The 22,825-nt window shown below is 39.2% G+C and overlaps 1 protein-coding gene across 4 annotated transcripts in view; it reads right to left on the bottom strand.

Moving 5' to 3' along the window:
• Positions 1 to 22,825, bottom strand: part of LOC124711436 (sensory neuron membrane protein 2-like) — a 236,065-nt gene that overhangs the window by 12,022 nt on the left and 201,218 nt on the right. For all 4 annotated transcript variants that reach the window (XM_047241509.1, XM_047241510.1, XM_047241512.1 and 1 more), the window contains 2 exons: positions 17,168 to 17,391; positions 645 to 877 (listed from right to left, as the gene is read on the bottom strand). In XM_047241509.1, coding sequence (XP_047097465.1) covers positions 645 to 877; positions 17,168 to 17,391 — 457 coding nt within the window. The remainder of the gene's footprint in view (positions 1 to 644; positions 878 to 17,167; positions 17,392 to 22,825) is intronic.

The raw sequence follows: 22,825 nt of genomic DNA on the forward strand, positions 1-22,825 counted from the left end.
TTAGTCTCTCTCCTCTGTCATTTGTAGTGCGAAGCCTATATTCTCCCATAACGTCTACTCTCTCTGCTACAACCACATTCCAATCCCATATGACGATTAGATTTTCATCTCCCTCTACATACTGAATTACCCGTTCAATATTTTCATATTCTTTCTCTGTCTCTTCATCGTCTGCATGGAACGATGGCATGTCATCTAAACTACTGATGTCATTATTGGACTGCTGTTGATTCTGACGGAAATAAGCCTATCACTGAACTGAGAAATATTATGCTAACTTTGAAAAATTGCAGTTTCGTATGCTACTCACTGAAAAGCATACGGCAATCTGAGCTGACTGATGTCTATTTTTGAGTAAATTTACAGTTTCTCACTGTAAGGTTCAAAACCGAACTCTTTGCTTCAAGATATCAACTCGGTGTGGTCAAGAAGATATGTCCCGTCGTTATTCGTCACCCAGCGTTATTGATAATGACTGAGGCTATTTTCACATTAAGTTAAATAACTACTTGAGTGACACTCATGTCGTTAACTTCTGACTGTGAGTGTTTCCTTGATTTGATAATTGTCATTTTCTCGTTTTACTTCAAATGAATGCGTGATTAAAACAAGTGGAACTGAGATTATTCAAGTGCATGACTTACTGAAATAACAAGGAGAAACTTCTGCTACACCTGCCGGTAGACAATCTCGGTTTTTGCCATCACAATAGCACGAGTTATCCGGATTCTTGTCAGGAGTGTCGTATGCGTTATCTTTTAATTTGTACTGGCGTAACTTCAGACCATATGCTGTTACGTTTTTCCCAAATACTGCTGGTATAGGCCGACAAAAGTACTTTCGGTATACCCACATAGTCTCGTTCTCTGGAAGATACCTGAAAATAGGAACAGTTATCTTTCATAAATTTGGAATATAAAAACATTCAGTTAATAACTAATGCAACAAAGGCGTTCGTAAAAACTCTTCTAACACACGTCACATTAACTTCTTACGCGATATGTTACACAGGGTGTTGGAGGTATAAATGCAGACATTTTGATTGGCGACTCAGGACAGTGTACTGAACGACAATACAGCAGTATTTCCTTCATTTAAAGACTATTAATTGTAGCTATTAGCAATAGTATGTTTTAAATAAATACATGTGGCAATAGGAAGCCATCAATGCTTATTTTCCCCAGGGCAGCAATTAAAGTTCTGAAGCATGGATGCATGTATTCAAAACGGTTCGTCCATACTGAAAGACGTAGTCCACCTAGTGCCATAATTACAATGGTCCAATTAGAGCGTGTGTGGAAAATATTACATAGTAAACTATGTGGCAAGTTTACGGAAAGACTGTAGGACACAGGGAAAAAAAACACACTGAAGTGGGTACACCTTAAGTTACCAATGGTGACAATATGCACACTTAAGCCTTCAAAGCCGTGTGTAATCTGAACCGAAAAGTTTCTCATTCGTTCGTCATCCCTGTAGAGAGTAATGTGAACGATGGCAGCACTGTGGGGGTTAACGAACCACTTCTCTTCAACAATTTAGTGCTCTTGAGCCTTCAGCTGCAAGTTCCCAGTAACCTATGTGTTACTTAGAACCACTCCGCAATCAAGAGGAGATTCTCATTGACGTATCTTTTCTGTGAACAAATTCTAGCTTTGTTCCTTCTGTATAATATGAAGCCAACATCTCTGTCACGTTATCAACGGTTGCCATACCCTCCTCCCATCTATTTCTCTTTCCCTTCTCCCATTTCATTTGTCAACCTTATCGATTTTTCTCGTCCATCTCTGAACAGTTTTTTTCTGCACAACTGATTCACTTTGTTCTGCTGCCATACAATTGTTTACATGTTATTAATAACATTAGACCAGAGGGTAATGAGAAACTTGCTTAACAGAAAGTTATTAAAATCGATCTTTCTGGAATACCATACCTCAATCACAATACTTATCATCGTTTTAGTGTTGTTCTGTACTGCTCAGGAATTACACTTATTCTCATTGCCATTCAGCTGTAATCGGTATTACTATCATACATATATACATATCCAGCTGTTTCGGGCAACAGACCACGTGCTTTTTTCTCAAACTGCCCCCATCTCTTCTGTTTCTGTGCTCAGGTCCTCCATGTGTCTGCACTGTCAAGGGCTGCCAGGTCCTTTACCAAGTTATCTGTGGCACCTGGTATTTGGATACGCTGCAAGTACTTTCTGCAATTGTCTTTCTTCTGGCTTATTCTTATTTCACAAATTCTTATTTTTCGTTACCAATCTTTAATTTAGTTTCATAATTTTTAATACAGATGAGTAGATTATTTCAGATGAGTGACAATTCATCTGTTCTGAAAAACAGATTAACTGTTCCAATAAAGAAACAATAAAGAAACTTATAAAAATGTTTCACTAGATGGTTTTTATTTTACTTCATAACTCCATATATTACTACAAAAAAATAATAAATTATACCATAATGAAGAAACGATAGGGATTCCTGTTGGTCAATATGGTTTCAAAATTTTCGAAATACTTATTCAGTCGAAGAAAACAATGTTCACTTCAAAGAAGATAATATTTCAAATAGAGTTTTTATTGAAAGTGATGTTAAATTATTTATGCATAAAAAAGATTGCATTGGTCAAATTTTTGTATTTAATACTCAAATTATTGAACCTAATGAAATAGCAATTGCTAATAATGTTCCTAAAATTATTCCATTTGAATTAACAAATATTAATTTTAATCAAGCTGATGGAATGTTCGTTAAATGTAATGATCACTTTCACAGAGAAACTAATGATATTTTTTCATTCAACGGTCCTGAATCTCAAGGACCAGTAATCTGTGAAACAAATTGTCCTATAAGTATTCCAATTTTTGATACCATTAAACATTTAATAATTACTATTACTGATGAAATGATAATTTGAATGACTTCAGTGGTGCTTGTGTCACAGGAAGTTTAAAAATGAATTAATAAATTTTTCCTTTTAATTCATGAACAAAACTGACAGTTGTCAATTTAACTAATTTTCTGTTAATGATGAAAATAATTCAGATCTCCCTAACTGCAAAACAGAATTTAATATTAACACTTGAGGTGGTTGGTTTTATCCTAATAATTTACAATTCTGATGGAATGGTTTTTCATCATATGATATTAAATCGAATTTTAAACTAATTGATAGTTGTACATTAAAACTGTTCAGTATTATTACAATAAAAAAAGGAAACATTATTTTATCTAGAATAGAACACCCATTTATTTCTTCATAAACACTTTTTCGATTAACTTCATATCAAATGAGTGAACTATTGGAGGACTTATTGTCAACAATGGTAAAATTAAAAACAAAAAGTCAGGTACCTTATCCATCAGAATTATTTGGGGGATTGTTAAATGATGTTAAAGTAGTAATTTGGGAAGAAGATTTAACTGTAATTGTACATGTAATTCAAGAAAATATGAAGTAGCTTCTAGTCTTCGACTGACTGGTAATAACAATAATAGTACACTTCCAAAAAAAGGTAAAATTGTTGTAAAAAGTATTAAAATTATTGTTTCTGTTGTTAAATATGAATCAGAATATTCGCTTGAACAGGAAAAAGAAAGACTGAAAAATGCAAAAATTCCAAGTTCTTTCTTTGAACTGCAAGAAATTAAAATGGATTAAATGGTAAAGGAAACTTTTAATTAGATATTACTAATTCTTATAATTCTGCTGAATCTGATTTGCATTGCTTTATTTTTGTTGCCTTCCAAAATAATCGACAAAATAATCAGTTAAATGCCTCTACTTTTTTGATCACATTAAAATACAAAAATTCATGTTGAAAATGGAAGAGCTGAAGTATTTCCTCAAGAATTATGCAATCTTGATCCACCTTATAACTTTCCAAGAGCTTACGATGCTATTAGATATTTTAATTAATTAAACAATTAAATAAGGATGTAAATGTAAATCCATCCAATTTAATTCAAAATTATCCTGTCTGAATTTAATTGATGAAAGGAGAAAATATAAAAATGCAGTAAGTGAAGCAGGCAAAAAGGAATACAAACGTCTCAAAAATGAGGTCGACAGGAAGTGCAAAATGGCTAAGCAGGGATGGCTAGAGGACAAATGTAAGGATGTAGAGGCCTATCTCACTAGGGGTAAGATAGATACTGCCTACAGGAAAATTAAAGAAACCTTTGGAGATAAGAGAACGACTTGTATGAATATCAAGAGCTCAGATGGAAACCCAGTTCTAAGCAAAGAAGGGAAAGTAGAAAGGTGGAAGGAGTATATAGAGGGTCTATACAAGGGCGATGTACTTGAGGACAATATTATGGAAATGGAAGAGCATGCAGATGAAGATGAAATGGAAGATATGATACTGCGTGAAGAGTTTGACAGAGCACTGAAAGACCTAAGTCGAAACAAGGCCCCCGGAGTAGACAATATTCCATTGGAACTACTGACGGCCGTGGGAGAGCCAGTCCTGACAAAACTCTACCTACCGTCTGGTGAGCAAGATGTATGAGACACGCGAAATACCCTCAGACTTCAAGAAGAATATAATAATTCCAATCCCAAAGAAAGCAGGTATTGACAGATGTGAAATTTACCGAACTATCAGTTTAATAAGTCACAGCTGCAAAATACTAACACGAATTCTTTACAGACGAATGGAAAAACTAGTAGAAGCCGACCTTGGGGAATATCAGTTTGGATTCCGTAGAAACACTGGAACACGTGAGGCAATACTGACCTTACGACTTATCTTAGAAGAAAGATTAAGGAAAGGCAAACCTACGTTTCTAGAATTTGTAGACTTAGAGAAAGCTTTTGACAATGTTGACTGGAATACTCTCTTTCAAATTCTAAAGGTGGCAGGGGTAAAATACAGGGAGGGAAAGGATATGTACAATTTGTACAGAAACCTGATGGCAGTTATAAGAGTCGAGGGACATGAAAGGGAAGCAGCGGTTGGGAAGGGAGTAAGACAGGCTTGTAGCCTATCCCCGATGTTATTCAATCTGTATATTGAGCAAGCAGTAAAGGAAACAAAAGAAAAATTCGGAGTAGGTATTAAAACCCATGGAAAAGAAATAAAAACTTTGAGGTTCGCCGATGACATTGTAATTCTGTCAGAGACAGCAAAGGACTTGGATGAGCAGTCGAATGGAATGGACAGTGTCTTGAAATGAGGATATAAGATGAACATCAACAAAAGACAAACTAGGATAATGGAATGTAGTCGAATTAAGTCGGGTGATGCTGAGGGAATTAGATTAGGAAATGAGACACAAAGTAGTAAAGGAGTTTTGTTATTTGGGGAGCAAAATAACTGATGATGGTCGAAGTAGAGAGGATATAAAATTTAGACTGGCAATGGCAAGGAAAGCGTTACTGAAGAAGAAACATTTGTTAACATCGAGTATAGATTTAAATGTTAGGAAGTCATTTCTGGAAGTATTTGTATGGAGTGTAGCCATGTATGGAAGTGAAACATGGACGATAAATATTTTGGACAAGAGGAGAAGAGAAGCTTTCGAAATGTGGTGCTACAGAAGAATGGTGAAGATTAGATGGGTAGATCACATAACTAATGAGGAAGTATTGAATAGGATTGGGGAGAAGAGAAGTTTGTGGCACAACCTGACCAGAAGAAGGGATCGGTTGGTAGGACATGTTCTGAGGCATCAAGGGATCACCAATTTAGTATTGGAAGGCCGCGTGGAGGGTAAAAATCGTAGAGGGAGACCAAGAGATGAATACACTAAACAGATTCAGAAGGATGTAGGTTGCAGTAGGTACTGGGAGATGAAAAAGATTGCACAGGATAGAGTAGCATGGAGAGCTGCATCAAACCAGTCTCAGGACTGAAGACCACAACAACAAACAACATTGAATTTCCATGAATTTTAGAATTTTTACTATTGAAATTTAATTTTTTGAATATAAAATTTAATAAATAAATTTATTTTTTAATTAACTGTATATTTTGTTTGCGGATATATAAATTTTTAAATGAGTGAAAATTTGAAACTGAAATCTTGATTTTAAATTTGAGAATTTAGGAAAAAACGCTAATTGAGTTAGAGTTGGCATATAGATACTACAGTTTCAGTTTCATCGCGAGCCATACTGGGCTTACATGTTCAGCCTTATGTTAAGAGAGTTTCTACGTTGGCCACCTAGTTCGACGAGTCTCTCCCTGATTGACAACGTTTGGATTATTATGGGAAGTAACTGCCAACCAACTCAGAATTTTGACGATGTTTCTCTCCAGTTTGAGAGAATTTTACGTGATATCCCCCAGGAGGACATCCAAAAACTCTTTCAATCAATGCCAAAGTGAAACTATATCTCTTGAATAAGACCAATATTTATGAAAGAAACTGTACTATTGGTTAATATATACATGTACATCACACCTTCTTATTTCTGTCCCACTGTGATAATTCCCTCTTGGTGTATCTTCGTGCTGTTGAAGTGGTGAACTCCCTTGAGCCTCATACTATCCATCCCAAGAAATTCTTGCTGCTCTTGGGTTCTTCCGAACTGCATTAACTCTGTTTTGTCTCGATTCACCTTCAGTCCAGCCATCTGTGCATAATTGTCCACTTCCTGGTACTTTTCTTTATGTTTTCATTCTCTATGTTTTGATTCCCTCAAGATCTCCAGATATTGTCTTCTCTCCAGAATCCAAAGACGTTCTCTCCAGAATCCATGGATCGCGTTTTCTCCACCAGAACAACTTCCCTCCCCTCTCTACCAGTTTGTACAATTCTCTGCCGGTGAGAAAGAGTTCGCAGAGTGCTGGACAATGACACTGAGGTTAACAAAATAACCAACTTGTCGCCTACCATGTCAACCAGTTTCTTATCTTCCATGCACATTGTTCTTAAATAGTTATGTGTGACACTACCATTCATCAGGTAAGCTTTCTCTTCAGCCATCACGATAGACCTCACATCCGAATTTCTTCAAAACTGGTGTCCCGACTTCCTCTTCTGTGCTACCTCTCAACTAACCAGGAGCCCTCCTACAACTATTTAGACACGACCTTTTGAAAAGCAGCATCATATTGTCGGCCCATCACTGTTCAAAGACAGAGAAGAATTCCTGAAGAAATGCATCTCCATCACAGTCCCAAAGAACACAAATAATTGAGTGTTACGTCCACAGCGTTCCAGAAAGGCGACACATCAGCGGAAAACCAAGATATTTTGAAATGTGTTTTGACCCGATTTTACAATTTGTGGAAATCGAGATTCTGTACTAGTGCAGTTACTCATCGTAGCACGTTATACTTTGAATAGTGGCCTGTATCCCACATTGTACAGGTCACATTATACAGATCTGTCAGAGTGCACCTCTTAGGCAATAGGGTCAAACATTACCATAGTTGCCACACTCATCTGTCGTGAGGAGACACTTTAACTTAACCCCCTGTCTTTCTCTTTTGGAAGGGTAGCCGAAACTCTCAGAGGTTCTCAACAAGAAAACTAGCTACTCTGGCTCATCATTGAATCAGCTGAACCACACAAAATGTGACACACAAACTTGCCACCAGACGATAAGGACCGATTAAAAGCAGATAGCTTAATCCTGGGATTCACAGAAGATACTCGTAACAAGTGTTAGTTTATTAACTGGCAGAGATAAAACTCAGACTGATCGATTTAAATTAATGAAACATGAGCCATGTCATCCAGAAATGGAGTAACACATATCAGTTTGCACCAGTTGATTGCTGGATTCTGTGCAGTAAAATGCGTCGATGTGGAAATGTGACAGAACCGAAGAAACGAGCTGTCACTTCCGTATGTAAAAATAATCACAATGAGATTGAAGTAGCCCGATTTGTTACTGTACTTCTCGATTTCATCAAGAGATGCCTTCAGGCACAATCTACAGTTTCGTTTGATGCTGATTTAGTTTCAAAGCCAACATGCATAGGGAGCTTCATGCAGTGGACATCAGAAGTCGGGTACACTGCGAAAGGCCATTTCTCATACAAAGCTGCACGTATTCAGTGGGCCAACCAACACCGAAAATAGACGGAAGCGAACTGAAGGCATCTGGTGTGGTCCGACTAGTCATGATTTTGCCTTTTTTTAAATGATGCAAAGTTTTGTGAATCTTGATGGCTCAGTGAGGCACTTAATATAGAGTGCGTGGACTGTGAAGTACAGGCTTGAGGTGGCCCTGTGCTGTCTCGGGGGTGTTTTGCGATAGCGCGGCCATTTAGGTTGTCGTATTTGTGAAACACGATATTTAGTGGAAACGTGTCAGCGACCAAATGAATTTGCTGTAGACACTCACCTCTTCCAAGTCGACATAATTCATGCTTGAAGAACTGCACACATACGTTCCTTCTTTGACGAACACTCGGACTCAACATCGCTCATCAGCTGGCCTGGTAATTCACCTGATTCTAAAATCACAGAAACTCTCGGGGGCGTTTCACAACTGCGCGTGAGCGGCTTCGTCTGCGTATGGCACACCTGAAGTATTTTGTGGACTATACTCTTTGCTACTGACGATAGTTTCAAGGCCAGAAGTAGTATTACACGGTACCAGTGTGTTCTCTCCAGGGTGTTGGCAAATGTTTTATCTAGTCTGATTACGATTGTAACTTAACACGCCGATGCAGTGTGACACGCTCCAGCTCAATATATTTACACAAACGTCTGCCACATATTTTATCAACTTACGACGAAATTCCACTAAAAAGAGACTGGAAATAACCTTCACAGTTAATTAGCTAACTCCTGTATGTTTAAATTTTAAAGTGTTGTTGTTATGGTCTTCAGTCCTGAGACTGGTTTGATGCAGCTCTCCATGCTACTCTATCTTGTGCAAGCTTCTTCATCTCCCAGTACCTACTCCCACCTACATCCTTCTGAATCTGCTTAGTGTATTCATCTCTTGGCCTCCCTCTACGATTTTTACCCTCCACGCTGCCCTCCAATACTAAATTGGTAATCCATCGATGCCTCAGAACATGTCCTACCAACCGATCCCTTCTTCTAGTCAAGTTGTGCCACAAACTTCTCCCCAATCCTATTCAATACTTCCTCATTAGTTATGTGATCTATCCACCTAATCTGCAGGATTCTTCTTGTCCAAACTATTTATCGTCCATGTTTCACTTCCATACATGGCTACACTCCATACAACTACTTTCAGAAATGACTTCCTAACACTTAAATCTATACTCGATGTTAACAAATTTCTCTTCTTCAGAAACGCTTTCCTTGCCATTGCCAGTCTACATTTTATATCCTCTCTACTTCGACCATCATCAGTTATTTTGCTCCCCAAATAGCAAATCATTACTACTTTAAGTGTCTCATTTCCTAATCTAATTCCCTCAGCATCACACGACTTATTTCGACTACATTCCATTATCCGCGTTTTGCTTTTGTTGATGTTCATCTTATATCCTCATTTCAAGACACTGTCCATTCCATTCAACTGCTCTTCCAAGTCATTTGCTGTCTCTGACAGAATTACAATGTCATCGACGAACCTCAAAGTTTTTATTTCGCCTCCATGGATTTTAATACCTACTACGAATTTTTCTTTTGTTTCCTTTACTGCTTGCTCAATATACAGATTGAATAACATCGGGGAGAGGCTACAACCCTGTCTTACTCCCTTCCCAACCACTGCTTCCCTTTCATGCCCCTCGACTCTTATAACTGCCATCTGGTTTCTGTACAAATTGTAAATAGGCCTTCCGCTCCCTGTATTTTACCCCTGCCACCTTTAGAATTTGAAAGAGAGTATTCGAGTCAACATTGTCAAAAGCTTTCTCTCAGTCTACAAATGCTAGAAACGTAGGTTTTCCTTTCCTTAATCTTCCTTCTAAGATAAGTCGTAAGGTCAGTATTGCCTCACGTGTTCCAGTATTTCTACGGAATCAAAACTGATCTTCCCCGAGGTCGGCTTCTACTAGTTTTTCCATTCGTCTGTAAAGAATTCGTGTTAGTATTTTGCAGCTGTGACTTATTAAACTGATTGTTCGGTAATTTTCACATCTGTCAACACCTGCTTTCTTAGGGATTGGAATTATTATATTCTTCTTGAAGTCTGAGGGTATTTCGCCTGTTGCATACATCTTGCTCACCAGATGGTAGAGTTTTGTCAGGACTGGCTCTCCGAAGGCCGTCAGTAGTTCCAATGGAATGGTGTCTACTCCAGAAGCCTTGTTTCGACTCAGGTCTTTCAGTGCTCTGTCAAACTCTTCACGCAGTATCGTATCTCCCATTTCATCTTCACCTACATCCTCTTCCATTTCCATAATATTGTCCTCAAGTACATCGCCCTTGTATAGACCCTCTATATTCTCCTTCCACCTTTCTGCTTTCCCTTCTTTGCTTAGAACTGGGTTTCCATCTGAGCTCTTGATGTTCATACAAGTGGTTCTCTTATCTCCAAAGGTCTCTAATTTTCCTGTAGGCAGTATCTATCTTGCCCCTAGTGAGATAAGCCTCTACATCCTTAAATTTGCCCTTTAGCCATCCCTGTTTAGCCATTTTGCACTTCCTGTCGACCTCATTTTTGAGACGTTTGTATTCCTTTTTGCCTGCTCCATTTACTGCATTTTTATATTTTCTACTTTCATCAATTAAATTCAATATTTCTTCTGTTACCCAAGGATATCTACTAGCCCTCGTCTTTTTACCTACTTGATCCTCTGCTGTCTTCACTACTTCATCCGTCAAAGCTACCCATTCTTCTTCTACTGTATTTGTTTCCCCCATTCCTGTCAATTGTTCCCTAATGCTCTCCCTGAAACTCTGTACAACCTCTGGTTCTTTCAGTTTATCCAGGTCCCATCTCCTTAAATTCTCACCTTTTTGTACTTTCTTCTGTTTAATCTGCAGTTCATAACCAACAGATTGTGGTCAGAGTTCACATTTGCTCCTGGAAATGTCTTACAATTTAAAACCTGGTTCCTAAATCTCTGTCTTACCATTATATCATCTATCTGATACCTTTTAGTATCTCCAGGGTTCTTCCATGTATTCAACCTTTTTTCGTGTTTCTTAAACCAAGCGTTAGCTATGATTAAGTTGTGCTCCGTGCAAAATTCTACCAGGCGGCTTCCTCTTTCATTTCTTAGCACCAATACAAATTCACCTACTACGTTTCCTTCTCTCCCTTTTCCTACAGACGAATTCCAGTCACCCATGACTATTAAAATCTCGTCTCCCTTCACTATCTGAATAATTTCTTTTATTTCATCATACATTTCTTCAATTTCTTCCTCATCTGCAGAGCTAGTTGGCATATAAACTTGTACTACTGTAGTAGGTGTGGGCTTCGTATCTATCGTGGCCAAAATAATGCGTTCACTATGCTGTTTGTAGTAGCTTACCCACATTCCTATTTTCCTATTCATTATCAAACCTACTCCTGCATTACCCCTATTTGATTTTGTGTTTGTAACCCTGTAGTCACCTGACCAGAAGTCTTGTTCCTCCTGCCACCGAACTTCACTAGTTATCACTGTATCTAACGTTAACCAATCCATTTCCCTTTTTAAATTTTCTACCCTACCTGCCCGATTAAGGGATCTGACTTTCCACGCTCCGATCCGTAGAACGCCAGTTTTCTTTCATCTGATAACGACATCCTCTTGAGTAGTCCCCGCCCGGAAATCCGAATGGGGGACTATTTTACCTCCGGAATATTTTACCCAAGAGGACGCCATCATCATTTAATGATACAGTAAAGCTGCATGCCCTCGGGAAAAATTACGGCCATAGTTTCCCCTTGCTTTCAGCCGCTCGCAGTACCAGCACAGCAAGGCCGTTTTGGTTATTGTTACAAGGCCAGATCAGTCAATCATCCAGACTGTTGCCCTTGCCACTATTGAAAAGGCTGCTGCCCTCTTCAGGAACCACACGTTTGTCTGGCCTCTCAACAGATACCCCTCCGTTGTGCTTGTACCTACGGTACGGCTATCTGTATCGCTGAGGCACGCAAGCCTCCCCACCAACGGCAAAATCCATGGTTCAGGGGGGGGGGGGGGGGGAGTTTAAGGGGTCGGCTATAAATTTTACGAAGACAATGGCGTTCGCTGGTGAACATTCATTGAAAACTAAAGAGCTCAAATAACGCCTGAAATGGTGTTGTCATTTGAGGACTGCACGAGGCCGTGCTATCCTGATGGAACATTTGGTTTCCAGTCGCTTCTGATGATATCTCTTTTAGCGCCATAAGGAAAGCGAGCGACGGGAGCCATTCGCCGCGTCAAATAGCTGGCTATGTGCGCGGATACCAGAAAAGCCTTTCTTATTTCTTAAAAGCGAAATTTCTAAAAGTGAGCAATATGTGACTTTTTTCACCTTTTATGTCTCTTTGATTCTTGAATGAGATTTTCACTCTGCAGCGGAGTGTGCGCTGATATGAAACTTCCTGGCAGATTAAAACTGTGTGCCCGACCGAGAGTCGAACTCAGGACCTTTGCCTTTCGCGGGCATGTGCTCTATCATCTGAGCTACCGAAGCACGATTCACGCCCGGTCTCACAGCTTTACTTCTGCCAGTATCTCCTCTCCTACCTTCCAAACTTTACAGAAGCTCTCCTGCGAACCTTGCAGAACTAGCACTTAGCCACAGCGTGTGTCTCCACAGTATCCTTTGTTTCAGGAGTGCTAGTTCCGTTAGGTTCGCAGGAGAGCTCCTGTAAAGTTTGGAAGGTAGGAGAGGAGATACTGGCAGAAGTAAAGCTGTGAGAGCGGGCGTGAGTCGTGCTTCGGTAGCTCAGATGGTAGAGCACTTGCCCGCGAAAGGCAAAGGTCCCGAGTTCGAGTCTCGGTCGGGCACACAGTTTTAATCTGTCAGGAAGTTTCTTTGATTCTTATTCATTAATTAATATCACATCCTTATTGTATGTTATCTGTCCCTTTTTTCTTCTGTTTGATTACTTCGTACTGACTTGTATCTCCGCACTTTCAACAGATATTCTACAAATACTCCCTTTACGCATTGAAAATTGACAATAACTGACTTCTTTACAATTCTCAGTACAACAACGGTTATGTATTTACAGTTTTATTGAATAATGCAGTCAGGAGCTGGTAGTTCTATTAGATTGTCTTCTTTCATTTCTTCGTACTGCCTTGTACGTACTTCTTTTTCTTTTCGTTTTGACCATCTGACGACTACGTTAATTAGCGTTGGCTTCGTTCCTTCTGGTCTTTCTCCTTGTCCAGTATTCTTCCGTTTTCATACCCTGCAAACTTCTTCACTCTTATGTTCACGATAATTTTGTTCTGGATGTGGTTCAGTCCTAGAAACCTGTGAAAAGCTGATTTTTAATTTAAAACTTATGCTGTCCTGTATCTCTCGTTCCTGTGTTACCATTTCTTGTAGATTCCTTTGTAACTCTTCGATCAAGAGTACTTTGGTTCTTTCGTTCATGATAAACGATATTATTTGCTGTGTTAAGCCCCGATGGTCTGTTCTAAGGATCTGTCCGAAGAAAATGTTCCGTTTTTTCTGATCATGTCAGAGATACAGTTCTTGGTACGCTCGTCTTCTAAATTGACCATCTCCTGTTCTTAGAGGACCCAATATCCTCCTGTTATTACTAGGTTAACAGTTTCTGCCACATATAAGGCTTCAGGGTGGATCACTGTCTCAATTTTGTATTGATTGGAACATTCTTCTTATTGTAGTCGTAAATGTCAATAGTTAGTTTTTATGCTTGAGACATTCTGTTTATTCATGCTCCCATTGCTCCCGTTTCTGTCAGTGCAGTTTCCATTCATTCTCCCAGGTACTTAAATCTGTCCACCCACTAAATTTTCTTTCCGTCTTCTGTCATTCATGTATGAGCTGCCTTGATGTGTGTCACATACTGCGTCTTTTCGGCAGACACCTATAGAACTACTTTAGTCGCTTGTTTCTTCAGTTGAGTGGTTTCACTCACACTACAACGTTATTCTCTGTTTTTCGTTTTATTGTTTAAGAGCTACTCAATTAAGCCGGAATCTTAATATATAACAAAACGGAAATATCGTTATTTCAAATTGCAGAATTTTTAAGATAATTCCAAAAATTCGAATTTTTTTCTAAAACATCACAACATTATAGAATATTGCGCAAATTAGGATGAATCAGTAATAGAGTAAAAGTAACTGGGTGACTTTCTGCCACACTAGCAACAAGCAACAGTAGCACACTCCAATTTGCAATCCAAGCCTGCCATAACTTCACTTTGGCTACACTTTTACTAATTTACTTCATGTGACTTGTTCTGAAATATTGCCCACTATTAAATTGTACTTGGATTCCCCATAGCGAATAACGAAATTGATATTTACATAATATTTGAAAACACCTCCTAATAGCAGGCAGAAGATCATCAAAAGAAAATGAATACTTAGATACATGAATTATGTATACCTTCTACATGATCTAAGCTTGAATTCGTCGCGAAATTTGAATGTTTGTGGAAAATCTTCTACAGGAAAAGAGAATGTACATAAAAAACCTAACATGTCGCATCTGCGGTAGTCAACCTCCAGACAATATCTAACATATCCATAGTTTTGAGTTGTTGTACCAACACCTTGCTGAGTCATTTGTCATACATTCATTGGTCAGGTATGTTTTCGTGCTTGATGCGGCTGATACATTGCACTAGCGTGAAAAGAGTCTGCTTGCAGGGTTTTTAGTATAATTTGCTTTTAAATATGTCTATATCCCGAAATTCTAAAACATAAAGTTTAACAAAAAATGTCCTTTTTGGAATGATTGCATTAAATAATTAGGGTCATTTTGACAGTTGAGAAATTTATCATGTATTCATTCCTGTAGTTCTCATTAAAATCTATAGTATTTATCACAGTCATTGCCACCAATAAATTTTTTCATTGAATGTGCAGCAGTAAACTGGTTTCCTGGTGGGTAAGCAGAATCGTTGCTGAATATATTCTGAAATCATTCTCCTTTTAACCACTACTTAAAAGGGCATTGTCTGCAAAATCTCAAGAAATAAAATTCTATAAGAATATCTGGTAACTTCATAATCTCTAGTTGCCTGTACTGCCCAATTAAGGCTCTCAGTTAGTGAAAGAGAACTTCATATTTTGAATGCCGCCGAAAATTATTGCTAAAGCTGAACAGCTGAGAATTGTTTAAAACTGACTGATTTGCTTTGAAATCAATGTCCCCACCTCATAAATACAGCTGATTTAGCTAATTCTAATGTAGATCATAGCTGTTCTTCAATTAATGCTTCAGTTGTTCATATTTGTTGAAATTATGCTCTACTAAACATATTGTTTTAAAGAAAATACACATAAACCATTACCGAATATTTTCTGCTGCATACCGAACCAACGGGATTTTTATGAAACACGAAAAAGGGAGAGACATACAAAAGCATAGTACCATACAGAAAATGGAGTAATAAGTGATGGACGCACCACCTCTCAAACTATGTGGATGTTTACTTCTCAAGCGTTGTAGAGGAATTACAACATAAATTAGCAAAATTAAACATAACACCTATATATAATTGTACAATAACTGTAAATACAGTGCTAACAATACCAACACAAAAATATAAAAAATAAACAGTGAGGTGTTGAACCAATACAAACAGAGCATACTAGCTATTTTAAGAAAGGTAATAAGTGAGTCATTCACACAAAAATCTATCTACAAACATCAAAAAAAGTCTTGCATCACCCCAGTTCCCAGAATTCCTGAAGACAGACGTTGACTGTGGATATTGCATCACAGACACAGTCCCTTTGACTGTTCAGAGATGTAACTAAACCCCCCAAAAGATGTAAACAACCACGCATGAGCAGCGCCTATATGACGGAGGGTATCCGACAGCCGTTCAATTCCAGTCATTCCACCAGGAAGGAGGCACACAAGACAATCGCCTGAGACGTCTTTAGAGGTAACCCGGTCTGGCTGAGCACCTTAGATACACAGTCGAGCGAGTACAGCAAGATGGAGGTTCCCTGCTGTTTCAGGGTGGCATTATGTGGGGCCGACGTACGCCGCTGGTGGTCATCGATGGCGCCGTAACGGCTGTATGATACGTGAATGCCATCCTCAGACCGATAGCGTAACCATATCGGCAGCATATTGGTGAGACATTCGTCTTCATGGACGACAATTCGCGACCCCATCGTGCACATCTTGTGAATGTCTTCCTTCAAGATAACGACATCGCTCGACTAGAGTAGTCACGATGTTCTCCAGACATGAACAATATCGAACATGACAGGGACAGGTTGCAAAGGCTTTTTAAGGACGACGTGACCTATCAACCACTCTGAGGGATCTACGCCGAATCGCCATTGAGGAGTGGGACATTCTGGACCTTGATGAAGTTGTGGATAGTATGCCACGACGAATACAGGCATGAATCAGTGCAGGAGGACGTGCTACTGGGTATCACAGGTACCGGTGTGTACAGCAATCCGGACCACCACCTCTGAAAGTCTCGCTGTATGGAGGTACAACATGCTGTGTGTGATTTTCATGAGCAGTAAAAGGGGCGGAAATGATTTTTATGTTGATCTATGTTCCAATTTTCTGTGCAGGTTCCCGAACTCCCGGAACCGAGGTGATGCAAAACTTTTTTGATGTGTGTATTTAAAACACACAGCAGCTGTGCCTCTGAAAAAGAAAGATGATAGAGTAGTCTTGAGTCTCAAAAATAAAAGAATAAATTATAAAAATCATAAAATAAATTTTTGAATCTTCCAAAGTTATACAATTGTAAAAGTAACAAAATTGTTTCTTGATGCTCTTGCCCATGATGAGCATATTACAAATTCTTGGATCATGTGACAGGTGCGCTGTTTACACCTTCTCTACCCACAAATTCATCAGCATCAACAGTGATTTAGAACAAACTGACAGGGTCACGCTGCATCCAACGTGGGACGTAGTTAATTACAGACTTGATATCCGTTGAATCAGTAGGGGGCACATATGGAGCACTCGTAATATGACAAAAAAAAACTTTACAATTTTTATGCGTATATGCAAAGCATTGTAACAATACGTCAGATAATGTAGCTACATCAAATATGTGACATCGCTTCAGCCACTCATAATAACCTTGTATTACTACAGCAGCTCGTGGGGAGGGTTACTAAGGTATAGTATTAAGTATATTTAGCAAGTACCTTGGTAAAATTACTCCTTCGTATGTGCCTCGAGCAGAATTACATTTCAGCAGTTCTGGAACGATGGTGCCATTAGCTGTCTCTACGTACTTTTCACCGTATCCCCAGTTCTCTAAACCAGGAGAACCATTCATCACGTCGATGCTGTAAAGCTTGGGATCTGTTCTGGACGGGTCGTCTGGGTTGGTAAACATGGTAATAGTGTCATTCATCCGTTGAATCATCTGGAAAATGAAGGAAACAACTTTCTACGATGCTAATAGTATGTTATCGGAGAGATAATTCCAATTAGTTCTTGTGTCCTCCTGTCACAATTACTGCTACACAAAGAACAATAACAATATGTTACGAGTGTGTGGCCTTATCTCCGTTCCATCAGCGCACCTAATGCTTCCAACATGGTCTTTTCCCGAAACATTGTGCCGTTGAACATCGATATCCTGCCGCAACAACGTAGCTGATTCAACACCTACATAAGGGGGAATGGACAAGATGTTACCGTCTTCAAACATTTCGAGTAACTGTAGTCTATATTAAAGGATCGTGGGAATATGCTCGCTGACTGTTCGTGAACATCAGAAAGATAACGTCAGAAAGATCCCCAAATTGGTACAAAGCTCTAATCCACTAGACAAGAGAGGACACAGACATGATAAAACGATACAGGTTCATCAACTTTCTCTTCGTGGTTTACGGTATATTCACTGACTGTACCGACACCTGCACGAGACAAGACTGGATCGAGATCAAAAAAATAGTAAGTTGGTTCAAGAAGTTGAATACATCAAACTGGGGCAATTGCAAATCGCGAACAAACTTACAGAACTGAGCAATGATTATGAGATCCCCATGGATTTTGAGGATGTTATGACTTAGGGGTAAGCTATGGGGAGAGACGGGTCATATACAATATGTACAACAACCAACAGGGAATAATAACAGTGGACGATCAAGAACGAAGTGCTCGTATTAAGAAGGGTGTAAGACAAGGCGGTAGCCTTTCGCCCCTACTCTTCAATCTGTACATCGAGGAAGCAATGATGGAAATAAAGAAAGGTTCAGGAGTGGAATTAAAATACAAGGTGAAAGGATATCAATGATACGATTCGCCGATGACATTGCTATCCTGAGTGAAAGTGAAGAAGAATTAAATGATCTGCTGAACGGAATGAACAGTCTAATGAGTACACAGTATGGTTTGAGAGTAAATCGGAGAAAGACGAAGGTAATGAGAAGTAGTAGAAATGAGAATAGCGAGAAACTTAACATCAGGATTGATGGTCACGAAGTCAATGAAGTTAAGGAATTCTGCTAGCTAGGCAGTAAAATAACCAATGACGGACGGAGCAAGGAGGACATCAAAAGCAGACTCGCTATGGCAAAAAAGGCATTTCTGGCCAAGAGAAGTCTACTAATATCAAATACCGACCTTAATTTGAGGAAGAAATTTCTGAGGATGTACGTCTGGAGTACAGCATTGTATGCTAGTGAAACATGGACTGTGGGAAAACCGGAACAGAAGAGAATCGAAGCATTTGAGATGTGGTGCTATAGACGAATGTTGAAAATTAGGTGGACTGATAAGGTAAGGAATGAGGAGGTTCTACGCAGAATCGGAGAGGAAAGTAATATGTAGGTTAGCACAGGAAAGGAATTCGTGGCGGGCCGCATCAGACCAGTCAGTAGACTGATGACAAAAAAAAATAAATAAATAAAAAAACTTACAATCTGTGTTAATAGGACCGGCCCTACAAATACCTTCATAACTAGATAGGAACGACCCACACAATATGTGGATATCGGTGGTCGCCTCCACGGTATTGGTTGTCGAGCAACGCTGAACACCCTACATTTTACAATTCTTTACTTAAATTTGCGTCACAGTTGCATGTAATTTATACTGGTCACTGGTTTCTGACGAAACCATTCGTTATCAAACCAGACTTACAGAATACTACAGTATTAAGAAACATGTAATAAAAATAACATTAGCATGAAGTAACGTACACAGTTCTTCAGAATACAATTAGCATTTATTGATTTAAAGATCTCTGCACAGAAAGCAAAATTTCACCAACATGCTTGGGAACGTCCACACAATACATAGTCATACAGGAGGTATTGAGTGACTTTAATACATGCGTGATACATTCAACAGCTGCAACTGCACTAAATGCATCTACTACAAACAAGTTCATATGAAGTCAACAGGCGTCGTTAGTTTCCTACGATGTGGACATGCTCACTGTGTGCGGCCAGTGACATGTCACAGTCTAAATGTAATGTATTCATACGCTCTATGACTAAATAATACATCACAGTTCATATTTAACTGTTACGTAAAAGGGACAAACTATTATATCCATTATTACAAATTTCTTAACAATTTGACGTACAACTACTGCTAGCATTATGTAACCATGTGATTTGGGTTAAGGAACCTTGGAGAACAGTATTAAACTCGCCCAATTATATTAGTGCTGAGGGCTTTCATAATAACTATGCACCCTCCGACTCAGACTTGCAATATTAAAAGTTTTGGCTGGTTTCATTGTCTAGGGGCTGAGATACGTACTCGCCACATTACAACCCAAATACTGCTGAATCTACAGTATGCGGTAAGAATAGACTCATGAATCGAATGGTCAAAGGTTTCTATCACTTGGCAATTGCGAATTATGAAAGTAAGATATAAATTTATAAATGAAACATTGCAGTTAAATAAAATCTGCAGGTCCTATCTTAACGACTTTGAATGATGAATACGATAGTAGAAGTACTTTTTAGAATACGGTAAGTTTCTGCAAAACTCTTATTGGTGTCGATGGTCCAGCAATTAAATAAAGTATAAGTTGAATAACAGGGAAACAGTAGATTCCTACTTCACATAATTAGTTATGATCAACAACATAGGCCGGCCGGGGTGGCCGAGTGGTTCTAGGCGCTACAGTCTCGAAACGCGCGACCACTACGGTCGCCGATTACAAACCTGCCTCGGGCATGGATGTGTGTGATGTCCTTAGGTTAGATAGGTTTAAGTAGTTCTAAGTTCTAGGGGACTGATGACCTCTGAAATTAAGTCCCATACTGCTCAGAGCCATTTGAACCAACAACATGGCTCCGAGATATTCACTTCTGAACGCATACTACGATTTCACTGCAGAAGCCACGGAAATCACACAATAGCACAGGTCGGCACTCCAAAGTACTTCTATCTCTCGCGACCACGCGCAAACCGCTCCACACTCTCCAAGTCTCTTGCCTCCGACTTTGCGTCCGTAGTTTTGTACTGTCTGCGTCCAACACTCACTCCCGTGTCCTGCGCCGTGCCCCCCAGAACTACCACGTGTCCTCTCCGGAAACCATGCTCCACCCTAACCTCCATACCTCTCTCTTAGTAACGAGTACTGTGATTGCCTAGAGCGCTCCCTCCAGGTATCCATCCCGACGTACACTCACAAACATAATCAAGCACATACGAAATACTGGATTTACATTTAAGTACTTCAAATAAAATAAATATTCCTACGGATGGACCATAAATATGTTCTAATATACATTATTAAATACATAAATAATTAAATAAACATATATCAAAAGAAAAGAAGCAAAAGGTAGGCCAGGAGCCTAATGTCTTTGTGCTTTTTAACACAGTAAATATTTAACCAATTTCTTCATCAGTACTATATGTCAGATATAAACAAAGACATAGACGAATAAATATATTAACAAGCATGCTGCTAATGTTTTTTTTTTTTTTTCCCTTGTAACTGTGGAGTACTTATTGCCTGACGCGATCGATAGTAATCGGCCACTTTGACCTCCAATAACTCATGTACTATTTAAGTTACATGCCTGTAATTCATACCAATTTAGGTTTACACTAATAGCTTTCTAAAGACACGGCGATCAACAAAATCGGATGAAACGTTTCTATTTCGGGAATTCGTTGCTGGGTGTTGGCTTCAAACGGCTCTGAGCACTATGCGACTTAACTGTTGAGGTCATCAGTCGCCTACAACTTAGAACTAATTAATTCTAACTAACCTAAGGACATCACACACATCCATGCCCGAGGCTGGATTCGAACCTGCGACCGTAGCGGTCACGCGGTTCCAAACTGAAGCGCTAGAACCGCCAGGCCACACCGGCCGGCGTTGCTGGGTGTTACTTGAATAATTTATCATCAGATAAATGAAAAGAAGACAAGGATTTCTGGTCAGATGAGAATAGGGTAACATCACCAGCAGCAGAAAATGGTATAACGGGATAAGGATTCGTTATGAATAAGAAGGTGGCGCAAAGAGTGTGTACTGTGAACAGTTCAGTGACATGGTTGTTCTTATCGGAATCGACCACAAATCGACCCCGATAATTCAGGTACACATGCCGACGTTGCAAGGTGAAGATGAGGAGATAGTGAAAATATGAGGATATTCGAAGGGTAAAGGGAGATGGAAATATAATAGTCAAGCGGGACTGGAATGCAATTATAGGGGAAGGAGTAGAAGAAAAGGCTTCAAGATAATAGGGGTTGCGACAAGGAATGAGAGAGGAGAAAGATTAATTTTCTGTAATAAATTTAAGCGAGTAATAGCAAATACTCTGTTCGAGAATCACAAGAGGAGGAAGTATACTTGGAAAAGGCCGGGTGTTAAGGGAAGATTTCAGTTAGATTAGATCATCCTCAGACAGAGATTCCGAAATCTGATACTGGATTGTAAGGCGTAACCCAGATATAGAGTCAGATCACAATGTAGAAGCGATGATGGGTAGGCTGCAGTTCAAGAGATTAGTTAGGAAGAATCAATAACAAAATAGTGAGATACACAAGTACTAAGGAATGACGAGACACGCTGGAAGTTCTCTAAGACTATAGATGCAGCAACAAGGAATAGCTCTGTAGGCAGTACAGTGGAAGGGGAATTGACATCTCTAAAAAGGGCCATTACAGAAGCTGGGAATGAAAACATAGGAACATAGAAGGTAGCTCCGGAGAAACCATGGGTAACAGAAGAAATACTGCAGTTGATTGATGAAACGAGGAAGTACAAAAATGTTTCAGGAAACTCAGGAATACCGAAATACAAGTCGCCGAGGAATGAAATAAATAGGAAGTGCAGAGAAGCTAAAACGAAATGGATGCAGGAAAAATGTGAAGACATCGAAAAAGAAATTATCGGAAGGACAGACTCAGCATACAGGAAAGTCAAAACAACCTTCTGTGATATTCAAAGCAAGGGTTTTAACATTAACATTGCAACGAGAATTCCACTGTTAACTGCAGGGGAGAGCGCATAGGTGGAAAGAATACGTTGAAAGAGTCTATGAGGGGGATGATTTGTCTGATGTGATAGAAGAAGAAACAGGAGTCGGTTTAGAAGAGATAGCAGATCCAGTATTAGAATTCGACTTTAAGATATCTTTGGAGCACTTCAAATCAAATAAGGTAGAAGGGATAGCTAAAATTCCATCAAAATTTCTAAAATCTTTGGAGGAGGTTTGGAAGACTAAAGTCAAATAAGCCACAAAGGAATTTCTAGAATCATCGGTGTGAAGCAACAAAACGACTATTCACGTTGATGTGTGGAATGTATGAGTGTGACGACATTCCATCTGACTTTCGGAAAAGCATCAGCAGGGCAGTTACGAAGACAG

Source organism: Schistocerca piceifrons, chromosome 8 (assembly GCF_021461385.2).
Source record: "Schistocerca piceifrons isolate TAMUIC-IGC-003096 chromosome 8, iqSchPice1.1, whole genome shotgun sequence".
Classification (NCBI taxonomy): domain Eukaryota; kingdom Metazoa; phylum Arthropoda; class Insecta; order Orthoptera; family Acrididae; genus Schistocerca; species Schistocerca piceifrons.